The following is a 22,430-nucleotide window of genomic DNA, read 5'->3' as shown; positions in this document are numbered from 1 at the left end:
CTTGTTTTGCCTTTCCTATGGAAAGCAATTAAGTAGTTTTCCACTCATCAGAATGGATGGCTCCCATTGAGGAGGATTTTTATTGATAAAATCCATTTCTTAGGAATCAACTGGTCCAAACTGGTACATTTGGACTGGAAATCGGGTGCAACTGATCCTTAGTAAAGGACTGAACCACAAACAAAATAAATACTCTTTAGCGGAGGAAATTGACTGGAAGTCTTTAAGTACCAGATAAAGTAAGAAGAGATTAAATTGTAATAAACATTTGTTGAAGAGGTGAACTAACCCAGAACCACACAGGAAGCAACTTCAAGGCTGAATCCCATTTCATCTCGGTGTTTCCCACTCAATATTGTAGGGGGAGGGTCAGACAATACGGCTCTGCAGGCATTCAGAAACTCAGTGAAGAGATAGGAATAGGACATCTAGATTTAAATATAACAGGTATTATAGTACATTAACTACCATGACTTGTGTGTTTAAATGTTTAAAATATTTTGTAATGCTTGAAGTCAAAATCTACTTTAATTAAAATATTTTAACTCAACAACAAATTAAATGTGGTAACTCATATTTTCCTAGTATCTTGCATTAAATCTGAAGTCTGTATGACAGTCTTAAGACAAGCTAACCACTCAGCTTCTGGGCAGCAGAGACAAAAACTGAACAGTAACATGACCTGGATGACACCAAGCGCTGCTAATCGATTCCATTTGCTTTTCAGACTCATCCTTAAATTTCTACCTGGCTGTATGGTTAGAAACAGGCAGAAAGACTGAATCAGGGATAATATATGACATTTAATCATAAATGGTGCATTTTGGTACCGCAATGTGTCTATTGTATGGTTAGAAATGGGGGAGTGGTAATAGCATAAATATTAGAAATGGGATTCAGCCCATAATGCTTCCTAGTTAAATGTTAAATTAATAGTTACCTTCTTTTGCAAGAAGCCTCAAAATCCAAACCTGAAAAGTATAAATAAATAAAAATTGGATTACAGTAATAAGACAGACAATAAAAAGCTTGTTTCTGGTGGCCTCATGCCACTCAGAATAATTGAATTAATTGTCTTCAACGGACTTTTCAGTGAGAGAGTTCAATTAGAACATCACTGTAGCATGAGGCTGCAAAACACTTCAGATGTAATAAAATACTCCATTACGAGCATAAACTCGTGCCATGTAAGATGCAGACCTCACCTTTAGCAGCAAACCGTGCGCCATCTCTTCTTTGCTAAACGAAAAGACCATAAACGTTAGCATGCTAAGTTAGCATTTTTCCCAAGCAGCCAACACGTGACTGGTCCATGCGACCCACCCAGGAGAGCATGGATGAAGTTTTTGAAGTATACGACTAAAAAGGTGAAAATGCAACGTCTCACATCAGAATAATAAAAGTGCAATCACAGTCATTCAGGACAGGTCTGTGAAAATTATCATCATTGAGAGACGATGCAACAACTAGCAGCCCCGCCAAGCGAGCAACGGCCATCGCTTTATTTTAGCTGGAAAATATAACATTTCTAGCCGAAGTTTGGCGATAATAATTAAGCAAAAAGTTCAAAAAGACGTTTTGAATTATGTTTGGGGCATTCAGAGAGCAAGATTAGGATGATTTAAAGGCGGATGGTGCAGGATTGTTCTCAGTTCCTTCGTGCTGCACCGTTGAAAGCAGCGAAGTTTCTGGATTAATTACACCTTTAAGCTAACTGTGGGCCGCAGGCATCGGTCAGCTGCAGTTCCAATGTTATTTTAGATTATTTGCGTATAAAAACACTATCATGTAAAATAAAATTTAGGAGAACTGTAATGAAGAAGGAGATCCATCTTACCAGCAGCAAAGGTCAGGAGGAAGTGGAAGAAGAATCCGGTGCGTCTGCTTTTTATGTCCCGCTACTTTGGCTCCTCCCTCCCCAGAAAATTCAGCGGGAAAACGACTTTATGAGCTTTATTTTTGATATATTAAGATTAGAGCACGTTAAAGAAAGCGTATTATAGCAAAAGTACTGTATTTATTTTAAGAAACATATCAACTTGTAAATATGTGTTAAAGCGCCCGCTTTTTTCAAAAAAGTGGGCGAAATGATATTGCTGATGTCACTTCCGTTTCACGGATTTTGACCACAAGATGGCAGCAGATGCATTCAAAGCAACCACACGTTATACATATGCTCTTAAACTTTTTATTTGACACGAATAATTGTCTTGATTCCACAGTAATGATTAAATAAATTATTAAGCACGTAAAAAACGAATAGATAAAAAAAATCACTCGTTTTTTCAGTTCTTCAGAAAAAAAGAGTGTTTTCAGCAGAAATGTATGTATTCTGCAATCTGCGTATATTTTTGCAAGATTTACAGATGCAACTGGAATAACTCAACACTCGCACCGACAAACCGACACAACCAACCAACTGTTGACGCTCCACCCAGGTCTGCGTGGCCTAGGGGGCGCCACAAAAAATTGTGCCCTAAATCATGAAAATATATTTTTTTTCATTGCGTTTTTTGCATGTCTAATAAGCACAAACAGGCACCCCGCTGTACAAAGTCCTTATCCGAGTGGAGCATTGTTAGTACTGTTGCTCCAGTGTAAAGGTTTTGGCGCTTCTTTGCATGGATTTTGCATGTTGTCCCTATCTAGTTTCTTTCTGGGCATTCCAGTTTCCTTCCACCATCCAAAAACATTAGTTGGTTTCTCTAAATGTTGCCACCTTTCAGCCATTGATTGTTGAACACTGACAAACTTAGCATTAAGCTGTTGTGATGTAGTATGCGCAGTATTTTTATGTTTGTACCAAATTAACGCACTGTTGCTTACATTTCAAAACAGGATCAGCAGACTTTGGTTGTAGATCCTGGATTTCCTTCTGTCTTTTCAGAGATTAAATTATACTTGCACAAAATCTGTGGCTGGATTTATGTTTGCATAAGATAAGTCATCTTTATTTGAGAATCTGTATCACTCATGCTCCATGTAGAACTACAACAACAGCAGGATTGTTTTGGTCTAAATCTGATTCATGTGGGGAAAACAACTAGTCTTTGGTTTTAAATATTCAATTCTTTCACAATGTTCATGCAGTGTCCTGCACAGTAATCAGCACCCTGTTGAAGATGTATCAAAACCCTTAAGATAGTTTTTGGTTTGTTTGCTTTCTTCTTTTTTTTAATGAAATTTTATCTTAAAATTTGAGGGAAATCAAACTTTAATTCAACTTACTGATTATCAAAAAACACTGCTACAGTTATTGAGTAATTTTAATAATCATTATAAAATAAATGTCACTGAAATGTTTCAATAGGGTGCTCTAATATTTAAAGCTCTAACTAGGACATACAGAACATGCTTTTAAGTAAACTTAGTCATTAGAAGTGTCTTTTATGACATTTTAGAACCTTAAACTAGATCCTTTAACTAAATATATTTAAAAAATGCATTTAATGTTAATAATTAAGACAAAAACTTGAAAAGTTCTTAAAATTTATTGCAAATACAGTTTATACAAAAATTAATCATCAACAACTCTTTAACACACACTGAAGGTTGTGTTAGTCCCAAAAACAGAAAAAAACTTAAATATTAAAATATATTTAAAATAATTATTTACAAAGCATTTTGTATAATTTACACACAACTGCTGTAGATATAAATGTGTTGTGTAATAATGTTTTAATTAATTTCATATGGAAATAAATACATAAAATAAACATTGCCGTTTTCCTGTGCAAAAAAACTCACCAAGAAATACACAGTCGATCAAATTGTTGTCTTTTACACTAAGATGTAGTTTGTCCCTTCAGGTTTCTACAACCTTCATCAGAACAAAATAAGGATAAAAAGTTGTAGTTGACGTTTTTCTGTGCTGGCACGTAGGTGTTTAAATGGTTTTCTATAAATACTGTTAATCAGATGCGTTGCGTGTGGATGTGAGTCAGAAACATGTGCAAAGTGGATGTGTGGGTTTGGGTGTGTATTCATACTCCTTAATGTCAGCTGATCCCTGATTGGTCATAAATGAAAATGTGGATATTTCCAAAACAAAAACTCCACCGATCAGTCATCGCTGCTGATGAAATCTTCAGTTCCTTTAGCAGTTACACATCAACACGTGAGCGGTTTCATCATGCCAACCCAAAGGAAGCAAAATATCATCACTTCATGCTCCAGACGGCGAGTTAAATGTATAACAAAAAATATATATTTTTTCACTCTTCAGAATAAAGTAGAAAATAAAAGGAGCAGCTCAGTCACAAATGTTAGACTTCAATGCAAAGTCCACAGGTGGTAAAATACATACCTTCAGTCTGCAAACTGAAACAAAGCGATAAGGCTGCACTGAGCAATTTAGACTCAGTAACAAACATCAATAATTATTGCTTATGTAACCTAATCTAAGGTCCTGTAAATGTCAGGATTGGAGCTGCAGCCCTGATCTCATCATGTTGGATTTTAGAAAGTCCATGTTTTTTTGCTGCAGCTCTACTGAAACTCAGCCAGCACAGAGGAGTGCAGGTTCTTCTTCTTCAGCGAAGGCGAGGTTGATGTTGGCGAGGAGGCCGTCACAGGAGTGAGCGTGACGCTGTAGAGGTTGGTGATGAAGGCCTCCCAGCCGCGACGAAGCGCCCGGTCAAACGCCTGAAGGAAAAGAAGATAATTATGCTTGAATAAAACATGGAGATTATGCAGATTAGTCATGTTTTAGTTACTTTGGATTACATTTTAACGTTTTCTTTTATGCTTTTTACTGCGAGATTGTTCATGCCTCTCAATCCATTTTGTTCTGGTCACCTGTAGAGTTCGCTGGAAACTGAAATTTCCCTGTTAGGAGCACAAGCTGCCTATTGTTTCTAAATGTGGGGCGGCTTTGTTACTCTATTCTGGGAAATGAAAATAACTAGGAAATAAAGTCTGATACTAGTGGGAATATTTACATTTCAGGGACTTTTACCAGCAGGAGCTTCAATAGAACCATTAATGGTGAAAAGGATCATCAGAAGTATTATAAGGTTTGAAAGAAACAAGTTATCTAGAAGACACCAATTGGGACGTTCAACAGCAAATAATATGGATCTTCCCATTTATTACCAAGGTCTGGAAAAGCTAAAACAATGTTTCAAAAAATCTTTGTTCAGAGTAGAATAACCCAGTTCGCACCCAAATAATTTAGACACTGGAGATCAAATGTGGCTTTGATACCTTAAATAAAACGGAAGAAGATCTGCTTGGGGGGGTTCCAATGAATAATTTTAAAAAATAGGAGTCTGTGCCTGAGATACAACCAGTAATAATATTAAAAACCATTAAAGCTTAAGTATAAAGTTCTCAACCAGTGGAGAAGTGGCAGCTAATGGTCTTCAGAAGATATTTGTCCAAAAAGAGGTTTTCTCCAGATACAACAATGTTTATTAAATCATTTAATGCAGAAGTAAGTAGGCAACAGTGAACAAAGTTTAGGGGCTTGTAGATATTTTTACACCCTCTTGCAACATTTATTTCTTTTCAGTTGGTGCGGTTTGCTTTTCACACAGCACCATGTCAAACAAAACAAACCATTTGAAGACCAACAAACAAAGAAGGAAACATCACAAAAAACTCTGAATAAGTCACTAAACACAACTTAATCTTCACAAAATGTATACAAAAATGGAGTGACATCAGATTTTTGTGGTTGTAGGCATTCTCTTTTGTCTCCTGCTAGTGCTAAACTAGCATGGTTGTTTTGGTTGTATTTGCCCAGAATGCCCTGCTCTGCAGTCCACTTTGTGATTTTGGAGCGGTCTATGGTCCGCTTGGCGTTCACATACACATTCGAACCACGCTAGTTCACTTCAACCTAACTAAAATAGGTTTTTAAAAGGACTAGAGTTTGATTTTTTGGTCTGCATCAGTGTTCGATTGCGCATTCAGATCTCCACAAACAAAACAAACTTTCTAGACAAACAACAAGAGTTCAATTAAAGCGGACTAAAGTTTCAAGTTTGAAAAACGCTTGGATTTGCTAATTGATATGCTCAGAGAGCAGCTAACCACTGTTAGAAAAAACTGTGTTTTGTACTTTCAAAATCTAGTCTGTAAGATTTCCAGAGAGAGTCAGATGTGATTCTTGGGGCTTAGGTCAGTGGAAAAACATTTGGCCATTTTCAAGCTGAAAAAGTCCTAATCTGGTGATACAGGGGGTCTGACTGTGAGAATTATGGTGGCAGATTAACTTCAGAGGAATGTTTTCACTCTGTTGGTTTGATAGGAAGGCTCTCGTTTCAGTCCACTGATCAAAGAACGAGACACAGGAGACTCAGGAATGCCACCTCGGAGTGAGCGCGTCTCAGTCGGAGCAGAAAATCTCTACGACATGCGAGGATGGTGAAAATACACGTTTTGTGCCGCCTGCTGACCTCTGTCCTCTGGTTTCATTTTTATGACCCGTTAAGGGTGAGGTAAAGGAAAAACTGCAATTACTGTGTTGGTGATATGCACCAGTGGCTGCTGTACTTTGTCCCAGGTGAGGATGTATTATTAAGGTGATATGAAGGGTTTCCTTGGTGATTAATAACCAACGATGAGCCAGAACTTTGCCCTCTTGTTCCACATGCTCGGTTATGTAACCTTTAAGAGGATTAAAGTTTAACCAAGCGGCATAAATGTGGAATTTGTCTGACATCTTAAACCGGCAGAAACAAAGTCTCACCTTGCGATAATTCTTCCTCTTCACCATTTTCATCCCTTCCTCTTGCTCCTTCTTCATCTTCCTCTCTTCCTCTGACTCTTCCTCCTCTTCTTCTCTCACTCTCTTGTTGTCTCGGATCAGAACCCGGTCATCCGCGAACTCCCGGACTTGGAAGTGAACAAGGCCAGGCTCCTTCACCGTTTCTTCCTCCGTCTTTACCTTCATCATGTCTTCCTGAACTTCTGGGCTGGACTTCTCGTTTTGGGTTGGGTCCTCTTCAGCCTTCTCGTCCTTCTGCTTCCTCCTGGTGCTTCTTCTCCACCTGCTGCTGAGGCGGCTTGGCTTTCTTTGCAGGAGAGTCTCTCCATCGTCCTCAATTACCCCAAACACCTCCACGTCTTCGTCTGCCAATGTGTTGGGTACCATTGTTGGGGAGGAACTGCCGTCTTTGACCTCAGCCTCAACGTTACCACCGCTTATTTCACACCCGTCGTCTGTGGCGGGCTCGGGTTCATCAAGGCGGCCGTAGAAGCCGCTGGATTTGTCAAGGAATTTGGGGGCCCGGATGGAGCTTCGGGTTGAGGTTTTCCTCGAGTTTCTGCCGATCGTCATCTTGTCTTTGCTTTCTTCTTAAACAATTCTTTGCTTATCCTAAAACAGAAAAGACATGACAGATTAAGAGATTAACACTGTTACATAATCCATCAGCATTCTTTACAGGTGACCTATTATGCTTCCTTGAATAGAGTAGGATATATATAGAACATGCTCATTGCATTTTTTGCACAAAATCATTCTTAGATAATGAGATTTTAATCTGGTCACTTCTGCCTATTTTGAGCTCCTTTCAGAAAGAGCTGTCACAGAGGCCCTAAAACCATTTCCCCCCCAACTCAACATTTACACTAAAATGTGAAAATGGCTGCAAATTTAGGCGCAATTATACAACTGTACATCTTTGAAAAGAACAAGTGGAGCCTCCTGCACAACAAACAAGAATGCAGCAAGTGGTTTCAGGATGGTAAGTCAAAAACAAAAACACTTGTCTCTTCCAGCCATTGTACAGAGCATACAACAGAAAACCAGATGACCAAACATTTTGTAGCTCAGGTTGGGTTGCCAGCTCGGGCAACACTACGGTTGCTAGGTAGCGGCATAGTGCCTGCTGATTTGTGACAATATATTCGGAAGTTTTTGTATAAACTCATTTTCCAGACACCAAAAAACAGGTGAGTGCTTTTTAAAGGACTTTTAGTGTTTTTAGGTCCCCTTTAAATTTAAATTTTCTTGACCTTCAATCAGCTCAGGTCACTCTCAAAGGTTCTGACGCTAAAAAGAAGTAAAACTGAAAAGATAGTACTGTGAAAGATTATTAATGGATAATTCTGGTACAAATTCCAGCTTTGTTGGTACAGATTGTGCAAAACTCTGCAGGTTTATCAGTGTAAATCAGCTGCTGTGGCTTGTATGTACTGTAGAAGGTCAATGCCAGTGTTATCAAGGTTGTCAGTAAGCCAGATGTCAAAACCAAAGGCACATTGTTCTACAGATAAATACAAACACTGACAGTTCGACTTTGTTATCCAGCTCTCCTGCCATAAGCAAACTAGCAACCAAACTCACTAACTTCAAACTGAAAGACAAAGTTGAAGCCAGGACACTTTTAGTATGACTCACTAGTTACTAATAGTCAGGATATGATATTATCTAAAGCAAAATACCATGAAGTCTTAGCAGGTTTGGTCTGTATTTTAATTGGGTAAAAATAAACTAAAGTTAACAGTCTGTCTGACAAAGTTACTTTAATTTTTAGGGTGTGGTTCAGGTGTTAGCATCATGGTCCATATAGAAGCCTCAAACAGGAGCAACTCATGCAGCATTTGATTCATCAAAGTGTGAATCAGTCTCATGCTTTGAATGCAGCTGGGAGGGACTGCAATGAGATGACCTGGCTGTCTGTGAGTGCTTCAGAAAAGAGACGGCCCCACAGGTGAAATCCACTGTTGAGAAAAGTAAAAACGACCAAAAGTCTCAAACACTGGAAACAGTGTTTCAGATTACACTGTCACTAGATTTTGATTATGTTCTTTTCGTTCTCTTTTGTAAAAGAGTCGGTTTCAGTACTAGCTAAATATATCGATAAAGTTTGTGAAGCTACTAAATATATGGTGCTAATACATCTATGATCTTAAATCCAGGAATAGTAAAATAAACCCAGTTTTACTGTGTTTTCAAGCTTAAAATCCAGTGGAATTAGCTAACTGAACTAATCTGTGAACATGCTAACTACTATTAGCCTTACAAGCTAACTACAATCTGCATTTTGTAACTACATGTTCACTAAAACAGGTTGTACAGTATGTGTGAAAGAGTTAACGATTGTCAGAAGTGCAGAAAAATGTTTTAGCGCAAATGTCACGTTTTAAGCAAGGCGGCCATATTGGATTTTGAGGTCAACGTCAGTGAGAGACCTTTGAATTTCTCATTGGAAGAGAAACTTACCAAATGTTAGCTTACTTTGTGATGGTTCCTATCACGTTTCACAAGTGGTACACATGTATAGTCCTATATTTGTCACCTTTTAACGTTTGAATACATAAAACAGAGATGTGCTAATGTTGCTAAGAGTTGTTAGCAGCGTCACTGACTGAAGTCAATAAAAGGGGAAATGTTCTTTCAGTTGGAAGAACTTTAATTTCTTAAAGGTATTAGCAGTTGGAGTTAATGCCAGACATGTTTCCCCATGTGTTTTGTTTTCTTCTGTGCTCATATTTTGGGATTAAACCGGATGAACCGTCAACCACAGTGGATCAGAGGCAGAGCCACTTTGCATGCAACGACACCTAGCATCACCGATGTTCTTCTGCCCGACACAAACCAAGTAATGGAAAAGTTGGTATTTGTAAAGAACACATTTAAAGCATAAAATGTGTTTAAATAGATATTACTTAGATAGTACATTATCCTCCTTCAGAAGACGCCCATTTTGAAACTAAACAAAGCATCTAAATGTAAGGGTTTTTTTTAACCTAATTTGACTTTATTATTATTATTTCCTGGTTTAGATTAGTCAGCATTTTTTTTACTGGGTAGTTGTAAAATGAACATTGAAATGGAGCTTAGTTCTTTTATTTTAGTCACCATTTGAGTTTTTAAATTTTCTATAACTTAAAGGAGAAAAAAATCCTAAACTTTATGAGTAAAGTTGGTAATTTATATCTTTTTAAAAATTCTTCTTATCTTTTTAAGATTGGTTTTCATGATAAGTATGACTGCTGGTAGCAGAAAGAAATCATTCTGTATATAAAATTATTAACTAATAACAGCTGAACTGAATTAATTTAAAAGTAAAAAAAAGTCTTACCTGATGTTGTCCTGAGTCCTTTTCCTGCTGTGTGTGTGAATGACTAAGGACGGCTCCCTTAAACGCACCATAAGCTCCACCCCCAACGTGACGTCATTAATGAGGTGAGCTGAACCAGCAGCAGAAAAAAAAAATGTTCCTGTCAGGGACTCCGTGTCCATACCATTCAGACACACATTCTCTTTACGCTCTTAGAGATAAAAACTAAAGTTCTGCACTGAAAACTAAAACATAAACTAATCGTGTCTGAATAAAGTTTTACGTTCAAACTCTTTAAGATCTTTAACTCTTTAAAATATGCAGCGATTTATCTCTGCACCTTTTGCAGGATTCCTGTTATCAGTGAATAGAAGTGATAATGTTGAACCTGAACAGCTGTCAGCGATAAATTAAAAGTCTCAAAGGTTGATCAACCAGTTACCTTTAACCCACATTACATCAAACTACTGATATTGATAATTTGATGCATATACATTAAAGGATTAAATATTTCCGAAGTAAAACTTAACATGAGTTCTCATAAAATCAGTACTGTATTCTCCTAACATTATCACTTTGTTCTTGTATTATTTTGAATATTGTTTACAAGTGTCGTTTAAAACAAAACAAGACAAAACGAAACAAAAAATCTTAACTTACTCCAAATATCTTTGTAGAGTTGAGTCCAAAGTCCAAATGGATAAAAGCTGTAAAAACAAGATGGCGGCCTTGGGCGTCCTGATGTCCCTCTGGACTGGAGCGGATGGGGGGAAAAAAATCCAGATTTTCCAAAAATTAAATTTTCAAGAAACAAAAATTTGATTAATCAATAAAATCCATTAATCAAACAACATTTGATGTCTTCACAGTTAATGGAAACTATCATTAAAGCGATTTTAAAGCCACTGAACAATTGAACTATTTGAACCAGTTAACTGTGAAATTAGTCGCCTGAACTGTTTAGGTTCCCAACAGACATGATTTATTGGCTGTTATTCTAAAATGCTGACTTGCCCACAGATATAAATCAGAAGTCATAAAAAATGGAGTCCCATAATCCAATAGTCCAATGAAAGTTGTTCTCTTTATGGCTTAATTAGTTTCATATTGTTGTTGTACAGTAAATTTCTTCTTTATGACTTTGCTTCAGTTCATTCAGGTTGGCAAATATTTGTTTCTGACGATTCGTTTCATTGTCAGCCATTTTGTTTCACATCCGTCTTCAACCTGTGGCTCATGATAAATGGGACTAGCGACAAAGAAACTATGGTGTTTTAGGATATCAACTTCTGCCTTCAAACTCAGAAAGTTTTAGATTAATATCAAATTTTCAATAAAAAATAAATAAATAAAACAAAAAACAAGAAAAAAAGAGAGTTTGAAAAGATGTCAGCTTTTGACTTTTGGAAGTCAGAAAATTGAAAAGTTGAAAATTTTGGACTTTTTTTGGGATGGGGGATCAGAAATTTTCAAGTTATTTCCTAGAAAAAGAGATTTCTTTTGGTGGAGATTTACTACTACTTTTTTTTTTAAATCTACAATGACTCTAATATGCCTTTTTAAGATGTTTTAAATATGCATTTAATAACAACTGGGGTAAGCAGTATTTTTCTCATTTGATAAACTGATTTCCAATTTCAGGATGACACTAAAAATAGCAGTAAAACTGTTTTAAATCAATTTTTTGTCATTATGTTGTAAATTATGTTCTTTTCTTCATTTTCATTTCCCATAAGTTTTAACATCCCACAGAAGGAAATATATCTATTGTCTTTTCTGCAAAGTTTTATGTTTTTCCTTATTTTAAAACCTAAAATAATAATAATAATAATAATAATAATAATAATAATAATAATAAATAAAATAAATAAAATGTGATTCTTTAAAAATTACAACACGTTTCCTTAAGTAAATATCAAAAATATTAAGTTCTCTTTTTTTTAAGTTCATGCAACATTTGTGGTTATAAACAAATCTTATTTAGCTGGACTGGCAGCAAATATGGCCAAAGCACCTAATTATTGTTTTATCTTATCATTACGCCGACTACCGGCAAAGTACAAGATAAGATATGAAGAAACCTTTCTGATTATGTAATAATGTCTGAATGCACTTACCTTTCAAATGGTTTCCTCAAACCAGAAGTTATATTCTTTGTCTATTATCTGTTCTGCGATCAGATTTGACTCCAGAACTGATTTTCCCTTTTCTAGTAGAAAATATCTGCCGGTCTTCGGTCTGATAGGTGGACTCTAGTTACTACTGTGGTAACTAAACACAAATACAAATCATTTATTTATCAAATATTTTGTATTTTGTAGGTCCATAAAATGTTTTTAGGTTTTATTCCCAGCAACAATGATACATTTGGTCAGCAACAACTGCAGGAGTTAATTTGTTGGGTTTCTCCTTTCAAACAAGAGCGTTCCTCAGGTATGAAACGGGAATCTTTACAGCCAGGTAAATGTTTGTGGAAGAAGAAGATATGGAAATGTCCTTTTATGCTTCTGTTTGGAGAGTAAATAGTGAGTTTGGGAGGGACGGGGAGCGGGCGCTACGACAGCGTAGCAGATACTGCAGATAGAGAAAAAAGGGAAGAGTTCATTTCTGCCGAAAAAAACGGAGAAATTTTGAGAAATTTGCAACAAAAACTTGGACATTCTTTAGTTTGAAAAGTCAAAAAATTTAAAAAAAAAAAATAAAAAATTTCCAGGGGAAAAAATATCAGAAAAATCTCAGTTTAATATTTTTTAAGTTACAAACTCAGAACATAAGGAGTTTGGAAAGTCAAAAATCTGCTGGTAAAAATTCAGAAAATTTCAATTAATGTCAGAATTTTTTAGAAACATATTGGGAATTTCAGAGTTTGAAAAGTTTTCTAGAAAAAAAATATAAAATTTTCAAATGTCAGAAATCTTCTAGAATTTTTGTTTAAATTTCCGAGTCTGAAATGTCAAAAATTGCTAGAAGAAATTCACAAATTTTGAGATTAATCTCATAAATATTCTAGAAAAAAACTTGGAAATCTCAGTGTCAAAAGTCAAAAACTTTCCCAAAAATGTCCAAAAGTTGCAATTTTTCAATTTTGCAAATTGGTCCTGTTACGCTGTCATGGGGAGTTGATTTGCTGTGTGTGAACTCAGTGCTTGCTTCTCAGACATGCATGCTGAAGCACGAAGGGATGACGACATCATCAACTGTTGTTCTGTTAAACCCTGAACGCTTGAAACTGAGTTTGAAAACATTAAAATGAGAGTGAATCATTGTGGATCTAACAGAGTTACGACCTCAGCTCCTCTTACTCACATCCCAAACGGTGTGTGTGTCTCTTCTCACTCCATATACGGTTGCGCAGCGGAGACTTCCCCACTCAGAGGGCGTAGCAGCCATCAGTCAGCTCAGGAGAGGACGATGATGGATGGCGCTGGAGGAAGCCGCCATGAGGCAGAAACAGGTGAGGATGATTAAATCTGCAGCTCATCAAACTGCTGAACGCCAGAATGATCGTTCAGGTGCAGACTGAAGTGATAAAAGTCAGACAGGTGAGAGGTGTGACTAAGAAAAGTCCTCCTGAAAGTGAATAGTGTCACTTGACAGGCTCAGACGAAAACTGATGCAGCCATGACAAACATGGCAACATTCAAAATGACCGAACGGCAATGGATATCAACGCAAAACTAAAGCAGACCGTGTCAGATTTCAACCAGGAATAAACAAACTTAGGGGAGTTGGGTTAATTATTGGCCAGTACATCAGTAAATTGATGGTTTTTACTTTGAAACTTTGAAACTTTTTCAAAGGGTTGAGGTCAGTTTTTCCAGGTCCAGGTTCAGTGGAGCAACCTCAGAAGAATGCTTGAAGGAAAATTTGGTAAAAAACCTCTTGATCTTCCCTGTCCAAACTTTGAGCTTCGATTTCGGCTCATCAGCTGTTTTGGTCTGCATCTCTTTTTTGCCATCTACGAGCTCTTTAGACTGAACTGGGTTGTCGACGGCTACTTAGATTCCTCACTGGATGCAAGCAATGTAACCATCAGGTCCATTATGATGAAGATGGTTTCCTCAACCATATACTTGATAATGGATTTAAAAGGTGCTGGGTCGACATGTTTTGTTGTAGGATCATCCGAGTCCAAGCCATGAGAAATTCTATCCAACAGATATTTTGCAATGAGCTGGTTCAAATTGTCTGTGTGCTCTGTGTGGTAGTCTCCGTCGACGCCATGATTTCAGCAAGGGTTTCAGGTACTTTGTTGCCCACGGCTGCCTCCAAGGTCTCAAGAGTGGATTTTTGCTTGAGTAGGTTATCCAGGACGTTGGATGTAAATATTTCCAAAATGTCTCCAAAAATCTCCCCCAGAGTGCAGGTGGTGCTGGGTAGTGGGTTTCCAGCTCCCAGTCCCAACCACTCCTCTGGGGTCATGTTGATGAAAAGGCGGTCGACCACCGCCTCCAAGGCTTCGACGGTGACGCTCCCTACGGACGGAGAAGTCATTCTACTGGACATGACTGCTAGATTTGTCAGGTTTGAGCTGCTAAAATATCGAGGTGATAGAGAAAAAGAACGAGCAAATAAAGACCCTGCAAATGACGTCCGTCCACACGTCATAGTTATCAAACCAGTCTTCTGACCTCACCTAACAAGTCATGTTGCGTCAGCAGCCACTCTACTGCGCATGTCGCCTTCAGACTAACTATATTATGTACAGTTGGGCTGCGGCGTCTGTAGCCATCAGGTTTTTTTTTAGCGCATGGTTTGTGTAGCTCACACCGCCTCCCGTTCAACCCGCTGCTCTTTCATTTCTGAACGCTTATAGTTTGTCTTCATGGACGCAGCTACATCTTCATTTTCCTCTGGTTGAGACCAAAATAGCAATACATTATTTTATTTGTCCTTTGCACACTAAATATGAATTGCGGTGTATTGGTTTTCATGAAAACTTATATTTTAGGAAAACCCTGTTCTGGTGTCCTTATTGTTCACTATGTTCGTCCCATTTAGAGGGACTCGGCTTCTGCTTTGTCCGTTAGTTTTGTGTTTCTCTGTCTGTCTCTCTTTCTCTGTTTTCAACGTTTGAAAATCAAGAGAAAAAAAAAAACACTTGCTATTAAATGTATACTTGAAATATAAGCTGATTCTTAATTATGGTGATTCTAAACTCAGAAATGTTTTGATTGTGCTTGGAAATTTTCTAGAAGAGCTTGAAAAGTAAAAGATTTGCTAGAAAAAGTCAGAAATTTTGAGATTGATATTTTCTAGAAAAAAAATTGAAATTTTCTGACCTTTTCTCTCCAAACGTCCAAAATTGTCAAATTTTGCAATTTTTTCTGATTTTCAAAAGTCTAATATTTTTTACTTTTTCATCTTAGAAATTTCCTACTTTTTTTCTAGAAAATTTCAGCAATTAATCTCAAAATTTCAGAATTTTTTTAGCTGAAATTCACTCCTTTCTTCTATCTACAATGCTGTTTTGAAAATGCTACCCGTATTTATTTATTTTTTGTTAGAGGGCCACAGTTTGGGAAAGATGGTTGAAACTGGGACACATTTGGTCATTTCAACATGATCAAAAACACTTAAAAATCGTTTCTTTGCCAACATTAAGCTTGTCGAATGCCTGGATGTGATGGTGAGGCTTTTTATTAATTTATTTTGTTTAAATAGTTACCAACCATGTTCTCCCTCACCGCCTGTTATTAACGGACGCTTGAATGCATCACAGACAGATTAAACACGTTTATTTACAAGGCCTGGGTCAGACATCATCACACTGTACAATGTAGAGAACAATAATCACAATAATAAATACACAAACACCAGCAGATAAACTTTCTCACAGGCACTATATTTTCTTACGCAGGCACAGGCTGATTTTACAGAAATGGAGTTTAATGACCTTCAGTCTGTTTGACTGCAGAGTACGTTGTGGGAGAAAACCTTGATATGCAGCTAAAATAAAAATAAAAACGGATTCCTCCCCATTTCAGTCAAATTCAAGTGTTCTGCAGAGTGGAAATGCAACACTGTGCATTTTTAGTTTGCATATTGCGCTGTGAATATACACATTTATGAGCGTCAGCAGTTTTTCCCCTCATTCAGAGATCTTCATGGTGCAAGATGTAAGTTCAAGAGCGGCTCTGGGCGTTAAACCATTCAGAGGATTGTGTCACAGTTGCACCAGTATGGAGACAAGGCTGGTTTGTTCGCGCTATTACTAAATATATAGCTAGTTTATGTTGTTAATGTGTCTTATTGCTGGAGAATTACTGCTGATGATCTAACTTGACTCAGAAATATTTAACTAAGAACAGAACTCGTGCACAGTTTGATGCTTTAGAAAATACCTAAGAGTTATAGACATTAATCATGCTAAAACAAAAGCCATGCATGAATATTTGTCCTTGAATCTTAAATGAATAAAAATGGAGTTACAGAGAGGTTGAGGTCAAACCACATACAGTCTAAATATATCCAGCTGCTGCCAGGAGTAATTACTGGTTTATTCTAAAGAAAGTTAACATGGAAAACCTCTATTTGTATCTGAAAATACAGTGTGGAAAGTATGGAGGAACAAAAGTGCCACGATGCTAAAAAAACAACTAAATTAAGTTAAATACATAACCCTATGTTGCAGCATATTATAAATGTGTTACATTTAAATGAGAATATAAATATAATAGTATACTTATTTATATTAAAATAAACCAAAAAATTGTTTTATATTTTTTAAAAATATGCAAAATTGATCTATTTATATATTAATGCTCATGGATTTAACATGTTAGTTTCAATTAATTAATTACATTTAACCTGGTAATTTTAACACAATTAATTGCTTTTTTTTAAAAACATAATCAAGTTCCACTAGAATGCTGAAGTATCCTTCATTAGTACAGGATACTAAAATAACTGGAGAACTTCTAAAACTATAGATTAAAAAGTTTTAGATGCTTCCCACAATAAATAGAAATAAATTCCACATTTATTTAAGTGTTTAATACATTATTCAACAGTTTAATAATGATAAATTAATGTATTTCCAAACTTATTTAAAATATCAGCTAAATCCATCTTTATTTCACGTCTTATTCATGCATTAATTTGTGGCCCTTCTGTCCCTTGACAAAAAACGAGGCTTTGAAAATGCTGTTTGGCGCCACCTTTAGGCAACTGTTCAAACTGCACGATAATCACGATAAACACCAAAACGGTAACCTGTAACACTCACTTATGAGCTGAACCAAATCCAGACAGTCAGAGATAAGTAAACTTAAAAGCCTGTTTTTGAGCAGATGCTTTTTAATGTTGGTGTTCATGTTGCTCAGACCTCCACAGCGGGATCTGAGCCCAGTCCCTGCACCTGCAGCGCCTCCTCCCTCTTCATCTTCGGCTTCTCTGTCCGGGTGTGCCACACCAGCACCTAAAAATGAAACGCAAACAATCAGACAGCATGCCGACATGCTGAGCACTTAAAGTGCAGTTCTATTCAGTCTCTGCGACAGAAACAGCAGCGGCAGCGTGTCGTACTTTAGTGCAGTTGTCTGCTTTGGGCTCCAGCTCGTCCACTGTCACCAGACCCTTAAGCAGGCTGCTTTCCAGGAAGCCCATTGGTGCTTCTCCGTCAAAGCAAGCGTCCAGATTGGCCAGGACCAGTCGGAGGGACACGGCGAAGCCGGCCATGTCCATCGGGAACGGCCGACTGGGCCGCCAGCCGGTGTGGAAGCGAACCACCTGAAGCATCAAGCATGACATGGATGATCTGCTAAGGCTTCAACACTTTATGATACTAATCATTAATCTGTTGTTAACCCTTTAAGATCCTGTTGTTATACTTCAGCATATCTATTTCGGATAAATAAAAATATAAATGCTGGTTTTTCTTTTAGGTTCTTACCCAGTCTTAGAGATTGAACCACTGTTCAATCTTCGAATGATTTTACAATGTCTAGAAAATGTGGACATGTGTAATTTTTGCAACACTTGTTCAAAATGTAAAATATCATATTTAACAATGTCATATAAAACATTGTGAAAAACAAACCAAAACAAAAATCTGAAAACACGATTTAATGTCCAAAGTATTCGTACAAAACCGTCTACTTTGAAAATGTTTCTCTATGTTTTTGTCTCAGATGGTTAAAATAATGGAACTCTATGACATTCATTTGCAAAGTTGTATCTATATCAGTGGTGTCCAAAAGGTGGTTAGAGGGCCATTTGTGGTCCGTGGACTGACTTTTATTAAAGCTTTCCTGCGCTTTTCCAATGTATTTAACTTATTTTTCTACATAACTTTTATTTTGTCTAAATTGACACAGATGGAATTACAGACTTAAAAATCCTCTATTTATAAGAATTTAACAACAAGAGGCACAAATAAGAGTGGAGGGTTATGAACTGGTGGCTTTTGTGTGAAATCTTCCTTTATTAGAAGAGGCATTTAAAAATCTGTGCAGAAATAAATTAATCTGTTGCTGGAGGGGTAAAAAAACATTTTATTTACCTTTTTATCCAAACATCCATTTTATTCTGCTTATTCTGTCCATGGCATTCAATCTTGTAGAAATCTGTTGTCGGATTAATCTGATTTATTACAACACAAATAAAAGCTTATGTTGTTTTTTTTTCCTCAGTCGAAGTCTTGAACTGAATTTATAGCCAGAAACTTAAGGAGGCATCTTAGAGAAACAATCAATCGATCAAATTTTATTTGGATAGCACATTTCAGCAGCGAGACATTTCAAAGTGCTTTACTTAGTTAAAAACAGAAACACAGAGTCATGTAACATTGAATAAACAGAAAGAAAGAGATAAAAACAATAATAAGAATAAAAATAAAAGTTAATAAATAAATAAAGATAAAAACATTAAAACCCACACCCACCTTCCCTCCTTCAACCACGGGGCTCTCAAACTTCATCCCACCAACCAACCCGACGGGCCAAACAGAAACCCGCTGAGTGCTCCTCATCTGACAACAACACCAGGTTACACAGAAAAAAAAATCAAACACTTTTCATGACATAATTTGTTACTGTTACTACTAATATCTTGTGATAGTAATAAATATAACAAAATGTTATGTTTTGGAACGTCTCAGTCACCCTCTACAGAAGAAAACACTAAGATAACAAAATAAGTCCCCTAATTTCAATTACTTTAAGGTACAAAATAATATTTCCACTATTGAAATATTTCAATAATTATTTCAATTAAGCAGATAAATATTTGTCATGTTTGGCACAATGAGCTAAATATTCATTAACAATCTAAAATTGTGTTGAGGTTAATCACCTTCATGCTCAAATTAAATGCTTAAATGCAAAGTACAGTTGAAATCGGGTATTTTCACACATCCAATAAAAAGATGCACAATTTTTCCCTCATTATCTGAAATTAAAACAAACTAAACTTTTTTGTTTTAGGCCAATCAAAATGACTAAAATTATTACTATTTACTAAATGCCACAAAATTTAGCAAGAATTTCCTTTGTAACTTTTGTTATGAAAATATCTAGTTTTGGCGGTAAATAATACTTTTAAACGTTATTCAAACATTAGGTTGCACTTTACTACAAAACTCTGAAAACCTCGGACATTTTCAAGCACTTTCAAGGATTTTAAGCACCTTTAGGAAGCGTGTGTTCAGGATCTCGAGCGGAAATCAAACATTCACAAACCTCTTCGAACAGCTGCAGGCTGTAGGTGTTGTCGTCATCGGCGAAGTAAACCACGCCCTGCTGACCGTCGTCCCCCGGCTCAGTCTTTCTGTCTTCTCTGAGCCACCTTAGTCCTTCGTTTCTCTGCTCGACGCCGCGGGGTTTCAGCCAGCTGGGGTCACCCTGAGGTCAACAGCGAACAGTCAGAGTAAAACGTTTGAAGACATAAAAGCCGGCTTTGACTCAGAGCTGGGACTTAGTTAAGTATGTCTTGGTTTTTATTCATATTATTTTTGGTATTTTACTGCCAAATTGTATTGTTTTTATTGTTATGATGATTTTTAAAATCAAACTTATTTTGATTTCTTGTCTTTTGTCCATTGTGATGTTATGAATCACTTTGGTCAGCTGAGGTTTATGTAAATGTGCTACATAAATTAACTTTGACTTGGGCGCCCAGCGAAAACACTTGTGCATAATTCTTAAGATAAATAAAATTTTAATTTTTGACTAGTCAGAATTGCATTCAAGATATCTTGAATTATTTTTACCAGCAGAGTTGGGTAGTAGTAACCAGTTACTCAATTACATTTACTGGAGTAACTTTTTTTAAATTTACTTTTAGGAGTATTTTCACTGGGCTGTACTTTTTACTTTTACTTGAGTAATTTTATTATGAAGTATTTCTGCTCTTTCTTGAGTAAAATTACATTTAACCAAAAGCTCACTAGACACACACCTGCGGTTTTTGTTAAAGTTTCATAAGTTTTATATTGAAAGAAACTGATTTGGAAAAAATGTCCTTGGTCTGATTTTGTTATTTTTTGTTACTTATGGGATTTATTGTAATAATTTTTCGCTTGGTCTTTCTGATGATGTAATGTTTAAATATTAAGTGACAGGTAATTTGATCAGTTACTCAGTAACTGAGTTAACTTACCAAATACTTTGTTACTCTTACTTTTTTAATTTCTTGGATGGCTATGTTTGCTTCTACTTGAGTAAATAGAAATAGTGCCGTTTCTACTTGAGCACAAATTTTGGGTACTTTGCCCGCTGCTTACTAGTCAGAATGTGAATGTAAATATCCTAAATTATCATTCGGGATGGTCAAAATGTCGTTTTAGACATCTAGAATGTAATCATGATAAAACCGACTGTATGCTAAAATGGGACATGCACCCACCTCCTGCAGTTTGCGCTCCTTTGCGGTGGGAACGTTCAGATGCGTGTAGGTCAGGCCGCTCTTCATCAGGAAGTTGGAGACGAGTGGCGTCTTGCGTGGCGAGTCCTCCACCAGGATCCAGTGCAGCTGAGGGACGTGAAGGAAAGTCTGGGACAGACGGGTCAGCTCAGCCTTCTGCACCAGCCTGCGACGAGGAGGACAAGACGGCCACTGATAAACCTTTCTGGATCGGACATCGCCTATCAGCCGCTTTAGCAAGTGACACTCCTACAGACGCCATTACTGCGAGTCACAGAGTCACGTCCATAAAACCAGACTGTTCCAATAAGGGATGACCAGGAATCTATTGTAAAAATGATCATAGTGCCTTTCTTATCCGATTTCTATAAAATATGGTTTAAATTAAGGAATTAAAGGAGGGAAAATTCCTTATGTTTTGATACGTATTCTCCTATAAATCTATAGCTTGGTTACTGTCAGTTCTGTCAAGATGCAATGATGAAGCAAATTTCTCTTATTTTGGTTAATAATTAAATTTTACATAATTGCCGCTGTAGGAGACACTGTTGAAATTTAACAACTATAGCTGCTATACTTTATGAAATATTTCATCCTATTTGATGATTGTTACGAATTTTGCCACGTTCAACAAACAAACGAGAGAATAAGCCCAGTTTTGTCTTTTATTGAACCTTTAGAAATTACAGCGACTGCTGTCCGCCACACCAAAAAATAAAATAGCGCCAAAAATAGTTCTAAAAACAACAACAACAAAAAAACTTAAAACCGCTTGTAATTTGCTTTTCTTCGCTCTGTGTCGGTTTTTACGCTACACGCAGACCCGTTGCCACGGCAACCGACAGAAAAATTCTGCGTGCTCACAGCGCAGAGATTACGTTCAAATTTATCAGGAGGACTCAACACCGTAAAACGCATAACCGTCCCCACCCCAAAACAGAACATTAAGTCTGTTACAGTTTTATGAAGGTGTCACTTTAACTTTCTTCCCACATTTTGTAAAGTATAACAATGGTGACGGCGACCGAGGGGACCGGAGAATGGAGGAGGAATACCTGGCATATGTTGGGGTGATGACAAAGATGGTGGAAAGCGAGGACTTAGGAGGCTGCTTCTTCTCTGGTTGCTTCGCCTTCTCCAGCTGCCGTATCTGGCCCTGGAGGCGGTAGAGCTCCTCCTGTAGCCGGGATATGGCGCGGTCTTTCGGCAGGTCGTGCTCTGCGCAGTCGCAGTGCTGGCCTGGGCAATAAATCGATTTGATCAATTAATAGTATTTTTAGTTTTTGAAGACTTAATATTTGGAAAATCTTGTGTTGCTATAGTTTGGACTGATGTCAGCATATCCAGAACCGCCATTTTGTTTGACATAAAAAAAATATTGATTATGTTTTAAAGACATTTCCGACGATACTTTTGGTTTCTGAAAGTAACGTGGGAATATTTTGTCCAGCTGCTGTGTTGAGCTTTCAATCATCTGAGACCCTTCTGCCATGTCAAAAAAAAAAAAAAAAAAAAAATTAAATTAAATGAAATTTAAAACTGAGAGAAAAA

The 22,430-nt window shown here is 36.9% G+C and overlaps 2 protein-coding genes across 3 annotated transcripts in view; both read right to left on the bottom strand.

Annotated features, from left to right (window-relative positions):
- Nucleotides 1–4,218: 4,218 nt before the first annotated feature.
- On the bottom strand, nt 4,219–10,759 carry LOC106948299 (uncharacterized). Of its 2 annotated transcripts, XM_015033888.1 has the most exons (4): nt 10,677–10,759; nt 10,038–10,146; nt 6,695–7,324; nt 4,219–4,644 (listed from the first exon to the last, which is right to left on the bottom strand). In XM_015033888.1, the coding sequence occupies exons 3-4, from the start codon at nt 7,283–7,285 to the stop codon at nt 4,489–4,491; spliced, it is 747 nt and encodes a 248-aa protein (XP_014889374.1). In that variant the 5' UTR covers nt 7,286–7,324; nt 10,038–10,146; nt 10,677–10,759; the 3' UTR covers nt 4,219–4,488. The 2 variants fall into 2 exon arrangements, with proteins under 2 accessions (XP_014889374.1, XP_014889375.1); XM_015033889.1 differs by lacking the exon at nt 10,677–10,759 and having other exon boundaries at nt 10,038–10,441.
- Nucleotides 10,760–15,737: 4,978 nt separating this feature from the next.
- b3gat3 (beta-1,3-glucuronyltransferase 3 (glucuronosyltransferase I)) overlaps nt 15,738–22,430 on the bottom strand; it is a 10,591-nt gene continuing 3,898 nt past the window's right edge. The window contains exons 3-8 of the mRNA XM_015033887.1: nt 21,935–22,118; nt 20,862–21,045; nt 19,697–19,858; nt 18,901–18,987; nt 17,544–17,747; nt 15,738–17,436 (exon numbers count right to left, since the gene is read on the bottom strand). Coding sequence (XP_014889373.1) covers nt 17,338–17,436; nt 17,544–17,747; nt 18,901–18,987; nt 19,697–19,858; nt 20,862–21,045; nt 21,935–22,118 — 920 coding nt within the window. The 3' untranslated portion in view covers nt 15,738–17,337. The remainder of the gene's footprint in view (nt 17,437–17,543; nt 17,748–18,900; nt 18,988–19,696; nt 19,859–20,861; nt 21,046–21,934; nt 22,119–22,430) is intronic.

The sequence above is a fragment of the Poecilia latipinna genome, unplaced genomic scaffold (genome assembly GCF_001443285.1).
Source record: "Poecilia latipinna isolate Pla-1442-1.1 unplaced genomic scaffold, P_latipinna-1.0 Scaffold281, whole genome shotgun sequence".
Classification (NCBI taxonomy): domain Eukaryota; kingdom Metazoa; phylum Chordata; class Actinopteri; order Cyprinodontiformes; family Poeciliidae; genus Poecilia; species Poecilia latipinna.
This window is presented reverse-complemented; position numbering and strand designations above follow the sequence as displayed.